Source organism: Aquila chrysaetos, chromosome Z (assembly GCF_900496995.4).
Source record: "Aquila chrysaetos chrysaetos chromosome Z, bAquChr1.4, whole genome shotgun sequence".
Lineage (NCBI taxonomy): Eukaryota > Metazoa > Chordata > Aves > Accipitriformes > Accipitridae > Aquila > Aquila chrysaetos.
The window spans coordinates 55,117,327-55,136,390 of NC_044030.1; the positions used below are offsets into that span (position 1 = coordinate 55,117,327).

The window sequence follows — 19,064 nt, forward strand, 5'->3', positions numbered from 1 at the left end:
ACATTGCATGGATGAAATTCTTCAAAAATAGACTGGTAGTACGCAACAATTGTTAAGACAACTTTGTGATACCATAAAATAATATATATATAATATCCTGATGAACACTGACTTCTCATCCAGCTCGTAGAATTTCTTTCAGGAGGTTAGCTCCATTTCAAAAGGATGTTCTAATTATTTTTTAGCACACCTTACTTTATTTGCCACTTCAAAAGAATTACTTGTTTCACAACTCAAACACATATTATATGCACGGCTGTTCAGCAGTATTTGAATACTTGCTCCTGTTCCATCCTTGCTCCTGTTTCATCCACTGCCTTTTGATCAAAATTTCTGATCAAAATTCCATACAAGTTTGTTTTTCTCCTTTTGGAAGAGTTTCGCTTCCTTGCCTGTTCCCACTTTCTCTTCAGACAGACAGAAACCTCCCTGTCCCTTCATTACTTCCAAAAGAGAGAAAAAAGTTCTTTCACAGAAGACACACATCTACATGTTGTCTCCTCTGCTGATTTATACCCTCTGGCATCATTTTTTAATGAAACCCCCTAACTTCCTTGCACCCTCCTAGGGAAGGTGAAGGAAAACTTCTTTGTAGACCTAGACCATGAGAGAAGACAGGATTGTTTTCTTCAAATAACCCTAAACTCAACCCACTATTCTCCATTCATCTGACACAAAGTTTACCAAATGGTTTTTTTTAGTGTGGAGTTTTTTTTTTCCCTAAGAATACGTTCCTTTTTGTGCTGTGTGAAAACTAGTTGAAAAAGAATCTGAAATTGCTGTTAAAGAAATAATAACTCCAAACCGCATCTCTCTGCACTCTGGTTCTGGAAGGAATGTCCAGGGTAATGTGGTAAGTTGGGAAAGGAGGTATTGCAAAAAAGTAAGTAGCAATATGCACAGTATAAACTATGTAATCTTAGGGAAAAAAAAAAAAAAAAAAAAAAAAGAAAAAGAAAAAAATAGAACTCCTTCATTACTATGATGTGGTAAAAGGAGTGTATTCTCCAGTGTAGACCATCTTCCAGCTGTGTAAACTTTTCTAAGCTTCGATGTCTTTGATTGAAGGAGTTCCTACTTCTGCAAGTCTTCAGAAACTATTTCATAGTGTCCTCCTCAGGGCTTCTGCTACCTCAGCTCTTAGAGGGGATGATCGTGAGAACAGTGGAGACTTGTATCATTATACTTCTCTCACAACTTTACCTTGAATACCAGATTTCATGGGAGAACAGGGGCCAAGCCTTAATGATCATGACTATTGCAAGATTTAAATAAACTTTTAATTCACCTGTTGGATAAAGTAGTTTTGTAGTTATAGCATAGATAGTGCTATGTCCTCTTCTCAGTAAAGTTAATTTCTACTTCAAAATAAACTTTTCATAATCCTTCATTAATTATTATTAGCTTGCAATCTCCAAGCCTTAGCAAAATGTTGGTTTACCATGTTAACATGACATATCCTTTATGTCATATAGTTCTTTTGTATTCCCTAATTTAAAGGCAAGGTTCTTGACCCCAACTGATTATTATGAAGCTTTTGCTGGCTTTGGCAGTTTCAGTGGGATTTTTATGTAATGCAAGGCTCCATATGGACTTGACAGCTGCTAAGCAGAAAGCCATATTCATAAGAAACTGACCTTTATATTTTATCACCTTCTTCACTCAGGCTTCAGAATTTGACAATAAAAAGTGGTCATAGAGATAGACTAAATCAGAATAGTAATGTTCTGCCTACTTTATGCAATACACTAGATGTATTTGTAAAGTTATTTCCTCCTATAACATAGAACAGAAAATCTATTCCTCTAAAGCAGATTCCCGGGTCTTGTGTAAAATAGTTTCACATTTATTATCTGAGATCTGTAGTCATAGCTTTACTCCCTTAAGGAAGCAGATTCAGATTCATATCATTTTTGTGGAACCTGTCACAGCAACACAAAATTACACTACCGTCCTCTATGTGTTATTTTGTATGATTTATTTTCCATGTATGTGTGTGTGCACTGGTTAACTAGTGTTACAAGAAGTTCTATATAATTTTAATGTTTTTCCTCATCAGGCTTCTTTCTGTAAATTACAGCCAGTCTTTTGCTTTAACACTGAGTATTGGAAAAGATGAAGATGCATTTTGACTCTGTGCCACACTGGTGTACTATTACAAGTTTTATTGCAGCTTTCCAGTATCAGTGGGTAGGATTTGTGATGAGAAAACAATTTACTGAATGTAGTACATTTATCTTTTTGTATCTCAAGCTGCAACAAGGTGAACACTGGACACTAAAACACAATAAATTTTATATAGTAGAAGCACATATAAAACTTATTATTGATATAAAACACTTTAAAAGAACAGATAACCTACTGAAATAATCTTTACCAAAGAAACAGCTACATTTAACTGCCATATCATTACTGATAATAGTGACTCATATGCAAAAATCAATTTCTTCTTAGCAAAAATGTGTTTTCTATTCTTTATCTTTACAATAGTTTCCTCTTTCTAATATTACAAACATCATTTATTGGTATTCTGTAACTTTACTTTCATAGGATGTGCTCCATTTATAAACAATTACTGTAGTCAGTGAACGATGAAAAGTTGTTTGTCTTCTTATTAATAGCACATATGCTGTTGCATTCACCTAGGTTGTTTGGTGCTTAGTTCCACCTAGGATAGTATCCAAGCCAGCAGGATAGTTATGATAGAGAATATTAAAGACATAATGCAGGAATCTGAAGTGGCACTAGTCAAGATTTATAGTAGTGTATTAACTCCTTCCTTTGTGGTGTGGATGCTTCCTTGTGATATCAACTTTTTTTTTTTTATGCTTATATAATTTAAAGAATATTCAGATAAAAGAAAGCTGGTGTTATCAGATTAGGATGCTAGGTTTTGGTCTGATACCTGATGCTATTTTGCCAAGGAATTCCACAGAGATGGTTGAAATAGTCAAATACTATAATAAATGTCAGTTTTATTTTGCCCAACTGAAAACAGTGATATGTGTAGGAAGAGAAAAGTGGTCCACTCCTTATAGCAAGAAAAATTATTCAATGACAGATTGTGTAGGTCATTATAGGTAAAACTGAGTTTTGTGGGGGCTTTTTAGAAAGATTCATCTGCAATACTTTTAGGGGTTTTATGAAGGAAAATTGGATCAGTGAAGAATTTCACTCCTTTACTCCTTTCTTAAAAAACCAAATGTTGTCAGTGCTTTAAAACTATATTGAAAATTTAAAGCAACACTGGTGTCTCATGAGACAATTACAAAGTTTAGTGTTTAAGAGCTGCTGTATTTCATGTACTATATAAAACAAAACAACAGGATACTTTAATCACAAAAAGATTTAAACTAAGCAATGTTCTTCATTACTCAAGTATTCTTCTGCTCCTCATATTTATTTCCCACCTGAAGTTGAGTGTAATCCTCTGGTTTTAACACAAAATTATTTCCACCACAACTGGTTATGTTATTACGGACAAAGGACTTTAATTACAAGTGGAGAATAAACAGGTTATGCCTAAGACTGGAGGCAAAGAAATACAAAACAGTAGGAATGGTTCTTATAAGTTAGGTTTTCTAAAGCTTTTATGTAATAGACTATCCTTCAAAGATGTTTTCAAATAATGATTGTTTTCCTCCTTAAGTATACTTTAGTTATATGCGTATATAGCTTGTTTAATTCCATTGGAATCAGATTTTACATGATCTCATTTGTCATAGGAATATTAGCTTGATATTATAGAGGAAATATCTTTGTTCTTGAGAGGGGTTTGGCAAAAACCGTAGTGGTATTTCTAGCTACTCCTGAACAGTTGGGTCACTTTTTTTCAAGAGTTAACAGGAAATGTCTCATCTGTGCATTTTTAACTGGTTTAGGACCAGGATACAAACTTATCTTTGAGTTCCAAAGAAGATATAGTCATGCAAAAATGTGGGTCCCCCATGGTCTTTTGAAAATGGCAGCCTTTACAGTGTGATGTGAAAAACTCTGCCTTAATAAGAAAACATAATTTCAGTTAGCAAGTTGCCATGATCGTGTATTAATGTTAATGCATCTAGCATTCATGTTTTGGTAATGCAGTATGTAAATCTCATCCTATTAGCCAGTTTTCTGCATAATACAATAGCATCCTATTATAGATTCATCAGCTATGGTATGAAATTCTCATCACAATCACTGACATTGGTAAAAGAGGGTCAAATTGTTCATTTTTATGGGTACCTGACTACTTTCTCCAGTTTTGCAGTCTATTTGCATTGTCATCCTCTCAAATTTGTCTTTTTCATTGTTGTATCTCTACCTTGTCTTAGGTTTCTCTGTGACCCAGTGCTTTTTGATGATTTAATTTGAATCTCAAACAGAGCACCTAAAGTGCTGGGAAATTTTTTACAGGACATGCTTCCTTCCCCTTCTGGGCTTGTGAAACCTGTGCAGTAACTTACAATCCCCATGACACACAAAGACTCAGGTCTGCTGGCTCTTAATTTGCTGGCATAGTCATCCTTAGTACAGCACTGTTCCAGGGCAGGCAGACACATGTCAGGTTACACCAGGAAAGGTGGCATTTTGTCATACTCATTCTTTGCCCAGTACTGTACCAGGATATACTCCTGGAAGACTCATGATCAAAGCAGGGAACATTTGCTTCATGTTTAAATAAAGGAAAACTTCACAATGAGCAGGTACAGAGTTTACCGGAGGGGGTGTTGTTTGAAATTCTTCTAGAAACACTTTTTGATTACCATGATTCATAGTCAAAAAACTACTTTATGGATGGTGCATTGTACTAGTAAATATTGCTCAGGTCTTTTCCTAGTAACGGAGCAGACTTTTTTTTTCAGCAGCCAACCATTTAGAACACAATAGCTGAAAGATTAGTCAAAGCATGGGAGGGTAATAACAGTATTACAGATATCTTTATTTCTTTTGCACAAAGCACCCATACTACATAGTTATGCTATGAAGAAATCCACTTCTTTGTTAATGACAGCTTTATTGAAGCAAGCTTTCAGAATGAATATACTAGAAATCCTATTAAAGTGCCATCCATTAAACTATTAAAGCACTCATTAAAACTGTTAGTACAGACTTGTTATTCATGAGTTATTGGTCTTTCACACTTCTGAAATGTGTCTGCCAATACCACTCTACTCTTTGTTCCAGTGTGGCTATTAAGTCTGAGGAAATATAGATCAATTTTCTTTTGCCAAAACAGTGCTTTGTGGGAGGATAGTAAGGCCACAAAGTGGTTCAGATTGGTGAGAAAAACAGGAAAGATTAAAGTTCAGTCCATTTGCCTGGTTTTGACATAATTTATGTTAACTATGTCTGCATGCAGGCCTAAATATTAATCACTGAATTACACCATCTGGCCATACATCATACAAAGAAGTGAATGGGGAATATAGTATGCTGCTTTCATGAACGTATCCTCATCTACTTCTACAAATAGCTGACAGAAAGCTGCTGTTTGATTTTTTTTTTAGTATTGAAAAGCAGCTTTAGATCACTTAAACAGTAAGGAGTGAAAAGGGGAAGAATAATACTGAACAGCTGAAGCTAAGCTTTAAATGTAGAGTATTCTTAATAATATATAAATTCACATTAACAGTAGGTATAATATAGAGCTGAAGCTTTTTCTCATAATGGGTAAGAATCTACTTAGATTATGAAATTTTCTAAGTGCAACTGTATATGCAAAAATACACCTTAAACTTCACGTTTGCAAGGAGTTGTAAATGTGAACAGATAATTTATGGTTTGTTCTTTTTTTTCAGTTTGTGTATAACTTTTTTATTTTTGATAGGGTAAAGCCCTAGTCCTGCAGTCCAGGCTCAAAAGTAGCAGCATGTTAGTCAACCAGTTTATTCTGTTATTTTCTAGTTTTTTTGTCAAGTGTGAAGAGAAAGTGTGTGTGACGTCTTATATAGGGAAGTAATTTCTAGAATATTTGGGCACTGTGGGTAAGAACCTAAAATCCTTCAGGTATATGTCTAGAGCAATGCTGGGCAGTGCTGCCTCATTCTGGGTCTATGGGCTGCTCTTTAGCTAGCATGTTTGCATGTATGCCTCTCAAAAAATTCTGACTACGTAGTCACGGATAGTGTAGATGTGCTTTATTCCTGGTCAAGTAATTGATTTTATTCAAAACTTTATTTAGAGTGTAATGCATTAATATATTGAGACCATCTACCATTTATTTTGAAATTATGATGTTTGTGTTCTAAATTATTACTAGAATTCTGAGCTAAACCCATGCTAATTACTTTCTAAGATACAGAAAACTTGACCTGCAAACATCCTGCACAAGTTATCTTATTCACCTCCGTTCACTCAAAAAGGAAAAGAGGGGAGATTCTTGCTGAGATAAGTCATTATGTAAATTTCATTGCTTTTCAAGTCAGATGATGTAGATGAATTGCTGGTCAGCTGATAAAGGGGTATATTACATGTCTTATATATACTATATATGCATATGACTTTCCTCTTCCCAGTGCTTATGGAAATGTGCTCCAAATTCTTTCTCTTCACCTTAGATGACATAAATAGCACTTAGCAGTAAAGATAAAAATATTTGTGTTTTTAAAAGAAGCAGTGCTTATCTGCTTCAATATTCTATCAGCCATCCATTTCAGAGGATGGGAAAACATTACTGTCATGAAACTAAATTGTAAGAAAATAGAATAAAAATTTTACTGCTTTATTGATAAATAGGAATTTCATTGTGTAGTGAGAAAAAGTAATGTTTTGGTCAAAGAAGGATCAGGCCCTAGTATTGGAAGGATCAGGTTGCTATGTTTATACTTAGGCACAGCACAGAAGGGATGTCTACTTTTGCAAGTGGCAGAACACCAACTGGGTGATAGTTTGTTGTTCCTATATATGAAAACAAAATACAATAAGGCAGATTAAAAGCCATCAACAGTTTTAATGTTAATAACTACTTTATTCAGATACTAACTTAGTAAGAGTAAGATATTAATGCTATTAATGTATTAAGATATGTTAAGCATATTCCCACAAATTGCTAAGATTGTGAATGCAAATACTGCTTTTTAAAAAAAAAAAAAATTGGGGGGGACACACAAAAATTCTGTGGAGATTAAAAGAAATCAGATTCATTCAGACCTGCAAACCATTTAAGAACATCTTTTGTACTGTTAGTAACACACACAGAGATACAACTCAAGTGAATCATATCCAAACCACAAATAAAATTTCCATGCCCTTCATCATGCTCCCGAGCAGTTCATTTCTTCTTTATTCCTCTAAAAAGTCCTGTTTCATTTACTCTTGAGGGAGGAGCTGCCACACACTCTGCATCAGCTACTATAGGTAAAGCAGTGTGCAAAGGGTGACCCAGAACCTGAACTGTCACACTCCTATGCTCAGCAAATCTCAGCTAGGTTATGCAGGGGAGCTCAGCCAGGCCCAACTCCAGAGGACTATAATGAAAGTTAGAAAAATTCAGGAAAATTAGCTGGTAACTGTTAGAAAAGTTAAGTGAGTCTAAGGTATTAAGGTATAGATAGGATAAGGTACTGCGACTTGGTTTCCTAAACAGAAATGCTGGGGTACTCTTAAGACCTCTCTATCAGGCAGTCAGGCGAAATGAATTTTTTTAGAATAATCTCAAGAAAGAAGCAAAGTCATTCACTGAATGTTACATAAATAAATTGTCTAAGATATGTAAAGGTGCGTAAGAATGAAGTAGTTTTCTGACTGGCCAAATAGTAATTATTAATCTAAGAGATAAATCCTAATAGATCACACTAACTAATTTTACACATATTCTTTGTCTGATAATACCTACTCTAATAGATTACAGGTCATATTTCATTTACATTAACATAAAATGGACTCACAGCTGTTGTAACCCTGGGAGGACTCAGTATAAGTGATGTAAAAGTGATGGCTTGATGCTGTAGTGGCAGTATGGAGCTTCCAGCTTGTGCTTTGTTGCTGGTCTATTCATGGAAAGTGAACATAGCGTTTGTTAACTGCCCCATCTAGGCTTACCTGTGTCATTAGTTTTTTATAATTTATAGCAACCTAGCATAAGGAACTGCTGATTGTTACCAGGATTAAGCAAAGGGCATGAGCTGCAAACCATAGTTGCATTATGTGTTGATGAAACAATTTCAAGGTCTCTAATGTTACAGAAAGTGAAAGTAAAACAATACGTGATTAATTGTGACTTCTCAGTATGAGATGACCTTTGATACAGCCAGTACCATAGCAGGCATAAGCAGGTACCATTTGTTATGTATTTTGTATTTACCCAGCTGTATGTATACCTCAACCATAGAGGTAAAAGTAGTAGAGCCTGGAGTCTTCCTGCTGGTGAAGGATGAAGGAGTGTGGGTCAAGCTTCAGTAACTCCATCCTGGAACATGAAGGAAGCAGGACATAAACAGTGATTCTAGGACCATATAATTATGTGTATAAATAACAGATCATTAAAATTTCAAATATGCCTGAATTGCTCTCTTACTTAGGAGTCAAGGAAATAAAAATCAGTTCTCTTTATGTTGTCCCTGGGTGATGTGCAGTTGGTTCCCTGAGCAACACTGGTATCATGTGTTGGCCTGGCATCGAAATAAAAGAACAGAAACAACATTATTTTTCTTGTGGAAAACTTCTTCAGGAACATTTGGAATTTATTTAGTAAACAGGACACTGAATTGTTTGAACATGTCCACTTAGTAATAGAGAAAGATAAAAATATTTATTCCCCTTCATCCCAGTGTTTTTGAGATTTCCGACATTTTTTTCATTCTCTGTTATGCTAGAAACCCTCACGTGCCAAACTGAGTGGAAAGATAAAAAGATGGATAGCATACCCTTGCCTTTCTGAAGAGAAAGCCTTGGATTTGAAAAGCTTATAGTTTGAATACCTGGTGGAAATTTCAGATGCATAAATACAAAATGTTTTATATAATAAGATATAATATGTTACAATGTTTCCCAGTGTCATAATTTTCTTTCAAAAGCAAAATATTTCCAAGGTAAACTATGGGAGCATATGGTTTGTAATGATTATAAATACAACAAGTACATAGTCCTTAGTTAAAAGTTTCCTCTTCTTTTCTTCTGTTTCTCTTTTGAAGTCTATTGATCCTGGTCAGCAGTTCACATGGGAACACTCCAACCTGGAAGTAAACAAACCAAAGAATAGATACGCGAATGTAATTGCATATGACCATTCTCGTGTTCTACTCTCAGCAATAGAAGGTAAGGAGGCCTTTAAACTTAAACTAATTAAATCCTAAAATCCAGTATAATTTTACTTCCTGATACCTTTGCATAGTAATATAAAGAAGTGTTAATTAAAATACTTCCAGTATTTTCTTATGCAGACAATCTTCTTCTGATGTTCATTCTCAGTAATTCATTATGAAAATTCACTAAAATTGACACAGGGTCACATATAGCACTGAATGCATCAGGTCCCTGTGTGTATGCCAAGTGTTATCTAAAGTAAATTATCATTGCTGTTTACTTATATTAATTCTGCAAAGCAAATATAGCAGTAACCATGCATGAATTGAGGTTTTTGTTGATCAATGACATTATCGACATATCGATTATTGAGTTTCAGTTGCCAAATCCTTAATGTGGGAAAAAAAAACAGTTCAACTTTATGTTCTCAGGGACAATTTTGAGAACTCTCTGATAAAAATTACCTTTTCTTCTTTTCCATTTACAATCTGAATGTTAAACAAGAGTGTTTAAACAAATGCCCACATGCAGACATTGTTGAAAGCTTAGTATTTCACTGCCAAAGATTGGCAGAGGGGTATAATGAGAGCTCTTCATTATGTCTTTCTTTGACAAAAAGCTTTCAAAAAACATGAACATTTTAGAGTTAACTTAAGCAAAATGTCCAAGGTGATCAGCACTGGGTATTGTGTCTCCTTTACCAAGTGCTAAAGCAATGGGAAACACTGGTTTTCACTCAGTTTTCTTTTCTTACCAGTTCTGCCTTACCATTAACCTGCTTCCTGGGATGAAGACAAATTTTCAGTTTATTGTGTATTGTTGACAGTCAGGTATTAATGATAGCCAGAACATAATTGATTATATAATTAAGTGAAACAATATAAATGAAAATAAAATTTGCCTTTAATAAGGCTGATAGGCCTTGCATACGATACATGAGATGTAGGGAACTGTATTCAAGGTCATAATTATTTCAGTCCTAACATGCTACAAGTTAAACTGCAAGGTGTTTTAATTTACAGTTATAAACAGCTTCTTATCTTTGGCTACTCCAGACCTGAACACACTGGATAAAGGAGGGACAATATTTATAGGTGTAGTCCATTTTAATATTAGCTGCTTGGTGAAGGAAAAGGCAGTCCCACTGATTGAAGTTTAACCTTTCCTTACTTATTGCAGCTGTATACTGTGGGCTTTAATAACACAGATAAGAGCTTCTCAAATGTATTAGAAATTCTAAATGATTGCCTTGAAGATTTTGCATATGGTAATCTGCTTATATTTTTTCCACCTCTGAGGCTCATATAGCAGTTCTGACGAGATTTTTTGTAACGTCACTTACAACTTTTCACATTGCCTTGTAGAAGAAAATAGCTGTAAGAAAACCTACCGCTACCTGGTAGAACTACCTGTATCAACACTGAAAAGAGGGTATTTTAATTAGCATTATATGTGATGTAATTCAAGAAAAATATCCCTTTCTATGTCACTGGTCCATACAAAAGAACTAAGTGCATGGTCTGGAAAGGCCAGGAACAGCAATTGGACAGCTATTCTGAATAGTTATGTAAAGTTGTTTGGAACAAAATATTTAACTCAGAAATAAGACTGTTTGACAGAAGAATCAAGATTTTCACAGGATTTTGTCTGGAAAAAGAGTTGTGTAATGGGGGTAAGAAGGAGAGGAAAAAGTCTAATTGCAGATAAATGTATTTGTTAATTTATAAGTCAGACATCTGGGCTTAAAAAGGTCTGCCAGGGTCGCCTTCATGTAAATGACCCATGAAATTTGGTTCCCTTAAGGAAAATGAACATATTCAGAGAATGGGAAAAAAATTTAAGAAGCAAAACAGAAAACATTAGTCAAAGTAATTAAAAGTTTCAAATTACACAGTACCTTAGAGTACTTTTAAAAATAATAGATAACAAAATATGAAAAAAATCTACATTGTACCTGTGGGAAAGGACTGAGTATTTTCAGGAGCAGGGTCACCATACAATTAAACTGTAATGTTTGATTCCCCTTTCTAAGTAAGAAATACCATGATGAGGCTAAAATTTCTAACCCTATAACAGTCAGTAACCCTAAACAGACAAATACTATAGGCCTTTGACAAATCAGTGTTAGATATAAAACCACAAGTGGGATTTTGACCCATTTGGTGATTTGCAAAATTTTAAGTATTTTCTCAGTCTTCAGTTTATGGTGAAAGAAGCAACATAAATCAAATATTAAATGCTGGTTTATGCTATGATAATTTGTCTTGAAAACAGTAATAAATTAGTATTTAATTATCCTTTTAAATTTTTCCCTCTGTTCGATTTTACATTATAGTGTTTCTAAAATTTTGTGTGTGTACCTTTGTAAGTTTAATACGTTGGCCTTAATATTTGGTAATAAGCACTTCTCTTTCAAGTTTTAAGTAAATATTCCTACAATGAAAATATGCTGTCTGCCTAGCATTTTAATTAGTTGACAGCTGTGTTTGTTTTTATGCTACCAGGGAAATCAATACTTTGAATATTGTTTTAAAAAAAAAATTCTCCTTTACCTATGTTACTAAACAAATTGATCAGGACCTAAATTTGGACTATGTTGCATTTTGTTACAATTATATGGAGAATATTTGGTTGGATTTTATATATAGGCCTTATCTGCAATTCTTTGGTAGCCATAAGACTAATATTATCAGTGACATTTGAGTAATAACTGTGTTCTAAGATGAAAAGCTCCATTCTACACCTAGCCACTTGGTTCCTATTTGAAAGCAAATGTATATGAACAAGAAACGAAGCATCTGCCAAGCTGTAATCCGTCACTGATGGTCACTTTGCCTCTTGATGGTGTTGCACAAACATGGAATGCTGTAATTGCTACTCTAGAATGGGGCACAAAGCTGGTTTTGTTCAGTTGCCTGTCTCTGACTGTAGTCAATATAAAGCAATTCCTAGAAGGTCTTAAGGAGCATGTAGTAGAGATTTCAAATTCCTTCTTTCCACCCATTGTTAATATCAAGTTGTTAAAAATTGCATTAGCCCTGAAACACAAGGCTTAGTAACACTTTCAAAGTGGGTTTTTTGGTACCTTTTGTAAATCTTGTTACACATGTTCAGACCTGGTTTTGAATCCCTGCTACGTTCCTGACCTCTGTAATTGCATATAGCATGGAGTTCCACAACATAATTTCTCACTTTGCAAGTATTTTTTATATTATTAAACTCACCACTGTTTATATTTTATTACATTAGATGTCCCTTTTGAAGGAAAACTCAGATTAGTTGTGGTAATTTGAATTTCTACCTGAAAGAAAATACTACTTTGCAAAATTTTGTTCCCATGTTCTTGAAACCTTATCGCTCCTGTTGTGCTATCTTTTGATGTGTGTGAGAGGGACACTTGGAATTTTACAGTATAATGAAAGAATGTTATAACATTGTGAAGTTCATTGTATGCATCTAAATGGAATTGAGGGCAGAATTTACTGATTAAAAGAGAAATACATCAAGTTAAAACAGCTAGGTCTGTGATATTAAACCTCTAAGGAGTAAATAAAATACTGGGAATAAAATGTTTAAATATTCTGCATTTTAAAAAGTCTCGCCAGTTCTTTTAGGAGACATCCAAGACAAAAGTCTGGCATATGTGACATGGATTTGCATAATGCTAGTGATTAAAAAAAAATTAAAAAATAGTATCTATCATATTTCAGCAGTGCAGTTTTTGTTTGACGGGAAATCTAATGCCTTTAAAATGCTGCTAAAGCTAGACATCTCTGTCTATATGTAATATAGACATTTATATGTAATATAAATGGTCAAGAAAGAAAAAGGCAAGAAACTGCTATTATTCTTATTTGTCTGATTGCCAGTTATTGGTAAATTATCATCTAGTATGTAGGCCATGATCTTTAGATTTAGAAAGTATTCTGGTCAATATAAATTCTTCAACATCTACTGAACAGTCATGAACTATGCAAATTATTTGCATGCTCTCACATTGCATTTGTGTTGCATTCTGCTAATAATATGTAATTACACTCTTAGAATAATAGTATGCCTCTTCCACCTGCAAGCCTTGAGTGCTTTAAAAGCAACAGAAGTATTTCAGTGATGAGGTAGCAAGGTACAGAAAGATCAGTGAAGTAGACTTCATGGTGTAGAAGTTTCTATGAAGTAGACTTTACAGAGTAGACTTCACAGTGGCTGTCTCAACAGCAATGCCAAGACAAGTTGTCTGAGTACAATAATTTTGGCCTATGGATCTACTTAGGCTGTTATAGTTGTAACTTAACGACAAAAATGGTGTCATTCTCGATACCCTTAAAATCAGTTCAGAACAATTCTGACTTTTTCCTGTGTACATACCCACATGGTCCATTGAGGAAGGCTTCAGCAAAACATCCAGTGGCTTTGTTCTTGAATGGGTAATGAAGATTTGGCACCTCAAAATTTACTGTACACACTCATACTGAAACTGCGTTTTGCAGGAATTACCAAACTAGAAATCATTTCATTTCATGTTAGTAGAGGCATTCATCAGCCCTTTTAGTGCATCATTTAGAGGTATAAATGAATATTTCTATCAAAACAAAAGACTCCTTTGATAGATAACTTTGGTGTTACTCAGTCCTGACGAGTTGGAGAATCACTAAATCAAGTTTCAGACAGTGGTAAAGTAATTACAATCTGATGACATCATGTTGGATTTCGATATCTGCTTTGCCCTATTATGCAAAATACTGCTATCTCAATGTATTGTGGCCAGTGTGCTGGCACAATGCTGTTATCTGTACCTCTGAGGAACTGCACTGAACAATGTTTACTTTCATTCTGTACCCTTTCTTAATACTAGCAAACTTTTAAAACAAAACAAAACAAAAACTTCCTTTCTTTTCCTTAACAGAGCTCCTCCTGTTTCCAAGCCCGTTTTTCTGCTGCTTACCATCCAAGTTTCTCATCTTCCCTGCAGATCTTCTGCAGCTCCTGGTTCTTTGTTTCCATCCCTACATTTCACGTTTTTTGGATTTTTCTCCCCTTTTTCTTTTCCTTTCAAATACTTGTCTTCTGTTCTCTACACAATCCCTTTCTTTGTCCTGCTTAATTCTGTATCTTCTGCCTACCTCTTCTTCCCATAATTCTCTATAATTCAACATTTCACTCATTCCATGTCTTCCATCCTATCCCTCTTCACTAGACTGTCCTAGTCCTAATAATCCATCCACAATCCAGCAATCTATAGGTTTTCTTTTTCTGTTGTTTCTTTTTTCTACTTACTTTGCATTGTTAGGATGATCTGTAGTAAATTTTCCTCAGTCTTTGTAAAAAGCTTTCATTTTACCAATATTCATTACTACAGTATCTTCATTGGTCTTGTGCTGCTTCATTTTTCAGTGAGTTCTTACAGTACAGATTTGTACTTAGACCATTTGAACTTGATAATCTCCTTAACTATATAGATTTTATGTTACAAAAACTTCTACTTAAACAGTTGTTACTGGCACCTAGTAGCTGCCCTAGTTCATTTTTGCTCTGACATGGTTGGAAACAGCAGTTATTGATCTAAACCATAGTAGAGCTTCTTCAGCATTTTGACTTCATCATTGCATTTTTCCAAGTTGTTTACAAGCATGACAGAATTTAATCCTATTACTTCCCGCTCTTTTTATGACTAACAGCACATCTCTTAGGAAAGCAGTACAGAAACAAAAGTTTATGGTTTAATTTGTTTTAAATAGAAAGGCTGTTCAGTAGTTAGCCTTTGTAAAGGCTTGAAATAATTTCATGATTTGATTTCAGTTTGTGAATAGAACGTGAAGTCTAATTAAAGCTATTTAAGATTATAACTGTCTTCAGGAAATCAAGTGAATAATTCTGAGGTCTACATTATTAGCCTTGTGGATCTGAGTCTATGTTGCAGCAAACTCTACTGTCATCTCAGTTCATGAGTACAGTCTCAGCATAAATCGGGAGCTATAGAGTTCATTATTTTAATCTTTTGCACTTTAATTGTGGCATTGGCTAATTTTCTTTCATTGCTTATTCACTCTTACTCTGTAAAATCTGGACTGCTTTGTTCTCCTGAGATATTTGAAAAAGGGATGTCTTTTATGCTCAACTACTCATCTGATTCTTCCCCCCATTGTACTCAATTCCTGTCTGGCAGAATAACAATATTGCAGACTCTGGTCATTTATCACCATAGTTGAAAAGGCTGCTAGAAAATAGTTATGGTAGAATTATGATCTGGAGGCTTAGTCTTTAGCTGACTTTTTGTGCAGAAACTGTCTCTGCCTTCATGAAACTTGTAAAAGTCAGGTTATACTGCATGGATTACCCTAAATTTATACTTCAGGTATGCCGTCCTTAATCTTTAGTAAACCCCACTGATGCCAATAGACTTAGTTAAGGTTCATATCAATATAACTGAAGACAGAATTTGGTTGCTTTGTCCCCTTCTTGACCTGTGTTTTTACAGAACAACTGACCTTTCTTAACTATTAAACCCAGTTTTAAGTAATAATGGCAATTGCTGCTGTGCTTGTGGGTATGTTGCCTTCAAGCTATGGAAGCTAACAAAGGTTTGCAGGATTTCATTGTACTGCAGTCAAACTAGTTGTCATTTGATTGTTTTTGCACTATTAGACTTGACAGAGAATTGTTCAGCTTTCTCAGCTCAGAATGGGGTTATGGCCAGAAAAGTCATTGCAGAAAGTGACATTTTAATATTTAGATTTATTTGCCTTTGATAATTGTTTCTGCTTGCTCAGTGTAGATATTTACAGATGTTCGGGTTTTGTATATGTTATTTTTAAACTGTGCACACTTCATTAGGCCTCTTATGATAAGGCACATTCCTAGGAGGTCTTTAAGTTTATGCATTGTGGAGACATAGCTGATGAAGCAAAAACTGGTGTGGCAAAGTGTGAGATAGAAAGTGAGAGTGGGAGAATGGTATTACAGAATACAAAAGGATTTTGGAATGGAGTGTGAAACCGAGGTCATGCATGAAAATAGTGATGAAAAGAGACTCAGTGTGAGAAATGGGTATGATACTTGAAGAGACTATGAGAATGGGATGGAGAACAAAGAAAACACCGAATGGATACTGTGCGTGAGAGAGACAATGGAGCTGAGCATTGTGAATCCTATTGCTCTCTTGATCTCAGTAGAGATATAACTCTATACAGTACTGTATTCTGCTAGAGATAAACCCTTGATGAAAATCTTGTAGAGCAGTGTTAGAGCAGCACCTAGTTTTTCCCCAAACTACATTAGTTAAGTCACTAAGAGTTGCTCAGGTCCTGTGGTAAATGAACTTTCCTTTCCATGTCCCAGCCACATCCTTTTCATGCACCACGAGGCTGAGTTGCCTTGTGAAAGGATTTTTCTGGCTAAAGAACAGACAGGGGGGTTTGTGTCCTCTTGATAAAAGGCAAGTGGAGAAATAGAGTAGAAATTTCCACTTTAACCTAGCTGGGAAGAAATCCTCTTTTCAAATATCAGTAGTTGTTAATCTTAATTCCTTCTTACTTGCATCTGTGATCAAGGAAGGCATAATCTGGAAACTTTTCTTGATTCTAATTTAAAGAATTAAATTTAAAGAACTTCTAAAAATTAGAAATTATTTATTTTAATATGATTTATCAATAAATTTAATACAACTTAGTAAGTAGAAAGGGTATTTATAATTTTAGACTTTCTGGGTTTTTTTACATTAGGTACTAGGATTGACTACTCAGATTTGTAACGATCATTCTTTAGTGCACAGTTTGCAGTACTTCTCATACTTAATTTTCACGCTGTTTGTGCAGTATCAGCTCCAGAGGACAGCTTTCCCAGAAGATCATTTAACCACTTTACAAAGTGTTGTTTTTCTTTTTCATTTTTTCCTCAGGCTTTTATTTATAACATATGCTTCAAAGCATGATACCAGGCATCATAATATAATTCTAATTTATGCAGAAAACATTTCTTACCAGCTTTCTCAGTTCCTTTGGTAGTAATACCCAGTTGGTGTAGATTTCTCCTGTTGGCTTCATTTTTCTTTCTCATCTGTTTTGTGCAAAAATGTTTTATTATCTTGATAAAGGAAGAAAATATGGCATTGTGCCTAACAGTTGTATTTTCTAAGTCATTAATTCCAATATCCACAATAAGAAGTGCCATGTAAAAAGTTTCAACTCTACAAGAGTGAGGCTTTTGAACTCCGATTTCTGCTTTCCATGGAGGGAAATCATGCTTTTCAGCTATAGACTATGCAGATTTTAAAGGGTTTTTATTTTGTTTTATTTTTCTCCCAGAAGAGACTTTCAATCAGTTCTAATCATAGTCAACCACTCTTCCTGTGTCCATCCATGCATCTTGCCTGAGGAGTGCCATTTGCTGCCTCTCTTGTGCCTCTGAAGTTACAGACTCTTTCCTTCCCTGAAATATTTTGCCAGATTTTTCCTTCAATTGTACAGAAAGACAAATCAAATTAAAATTTGTGTTTAAATATAATTTGAACATATAAAACAAGAAAATTATTAAGCTTTCTTGGGCATAGAGGCAAAATTTTATGCCAGGCTACAGTAACCCATAATCTGAATAATTTCAAGATTATACTGGCTCTTAATTAGTGTCACAGTTAATCAGTGGGTTTGTTCATTACTAAGTAGTGGAATGAAACACTAAGCTTAACCAGAATGAGTGGAGAAACTCTTCAAATTGTAGCTAAAAACTAATAAACAAAAACATGTTAAAGAGGTACCTCTACTTTCCATTCAAATTCAAATTATTTTGGAGGACATTTTCAGATGTATGCCACTGGTTGTCAGGAACAACAGGAGTGTGCAGCCCCTATAATTCCTGGTTTGGCATCACCAGCAGGAGATCATACATCAGAACAGATTTGGAGCTTAAAGCTTGAGAAACATTTCTTTAAAGATATTTGATAATTTATTGTGTTTCATAGCCAAAGAAATGCAAATCTTCCTTTGTGGCATGAAAATAGTCACAGCTTTAGAATAAGCCAGGGAGCTTGTATCTCCTTCCCTCTCTTTTGAAACAGTTTGTGGAACCTGAACAAACCCTGGGGTTGTAAACTTGGGCATGGCAGATAGATTGGCTGTGTAAACATAAATCATTCATTTCTGTTCAAAGACTTAACTTCTGTTAATTACTTCAACAAACCTTTTGTATCATTTTATTGTGATGCACAGTTCTGTATTTTGGCTAACTCTTCTGGGGAACACTTCCGTGTTCAACACTGCAGTAATGTGGGAAACATTGCTTTGCCATCCTACCAGCACTGAGATCTCACATGACTATCTTTTCTTCCTCACGTCATCGGTTAGAAAAACAGCAGTGACATCAAAAATGGTGTCTGCCATGCTTTGTCTTCCAACATGCACATGTCTGAGTTAAAAGCTAGACACTGCACTGCTGCATCCAGGAGGGATGGCCCTGAGACCCGTATGTCCATGTTTACACCTTTCTGTGAGCATGGCTGCCTTATTAGTCCAGACTAGTAACATGATCTTCACCACAGCCAATACTCACCTTGGCAGGCAGCACGTTACAGTCCAGCTCTCAGTACAGACATGGCATTGCATACCCTCAGTGTAATGCTTCAGTTGTAGATCTTTGTTTCAAGCTAGCTTTTCCACAGAGTACATCTCTCTAGATCATCTGTCTCTTGGAAAAGAAGTTGTTAATTCAGGTTCTTACTGATGATTCCTGCAAATGTGTGTCTCCTGAAGTTTTAACTGAATTGCACTAAACTTTTTTTTTTTTTTTTTGCCATAGTTATAAAACTGTCTTCCTTACTACTTCATTCCACCATTTATAGCTCCTCT

General features: G+C 35.0%; 1 protein-coding gene across 35 annotated transcripts in view; it reads left to right on the forward strand.

Moving 5' to 3' along the window:
• Positions 1 to 19,064, forward strand: part of PTPRD (protein tyrosine phosphatase receptor type D) — a 1,286,084-nt gene that overhangs the window by 1,214,334 nt on the left and 52,686 nt on the right. For all 35 annotated transcript variants that reach the window (XM_041120674.1, XM_041120677.1, XM_041120678.1 and 32 more), the window contains one exon: positions 9,117 to 9,240. In XM_041120674.1, coding sequence (XP_040976608.1) covers positions 9,117 to 9,240 — 124 coding nt within the window. The remainder of the gene's footprint in view (positions 1 to 9,116; positions 9,241 to 19,064) is intronic.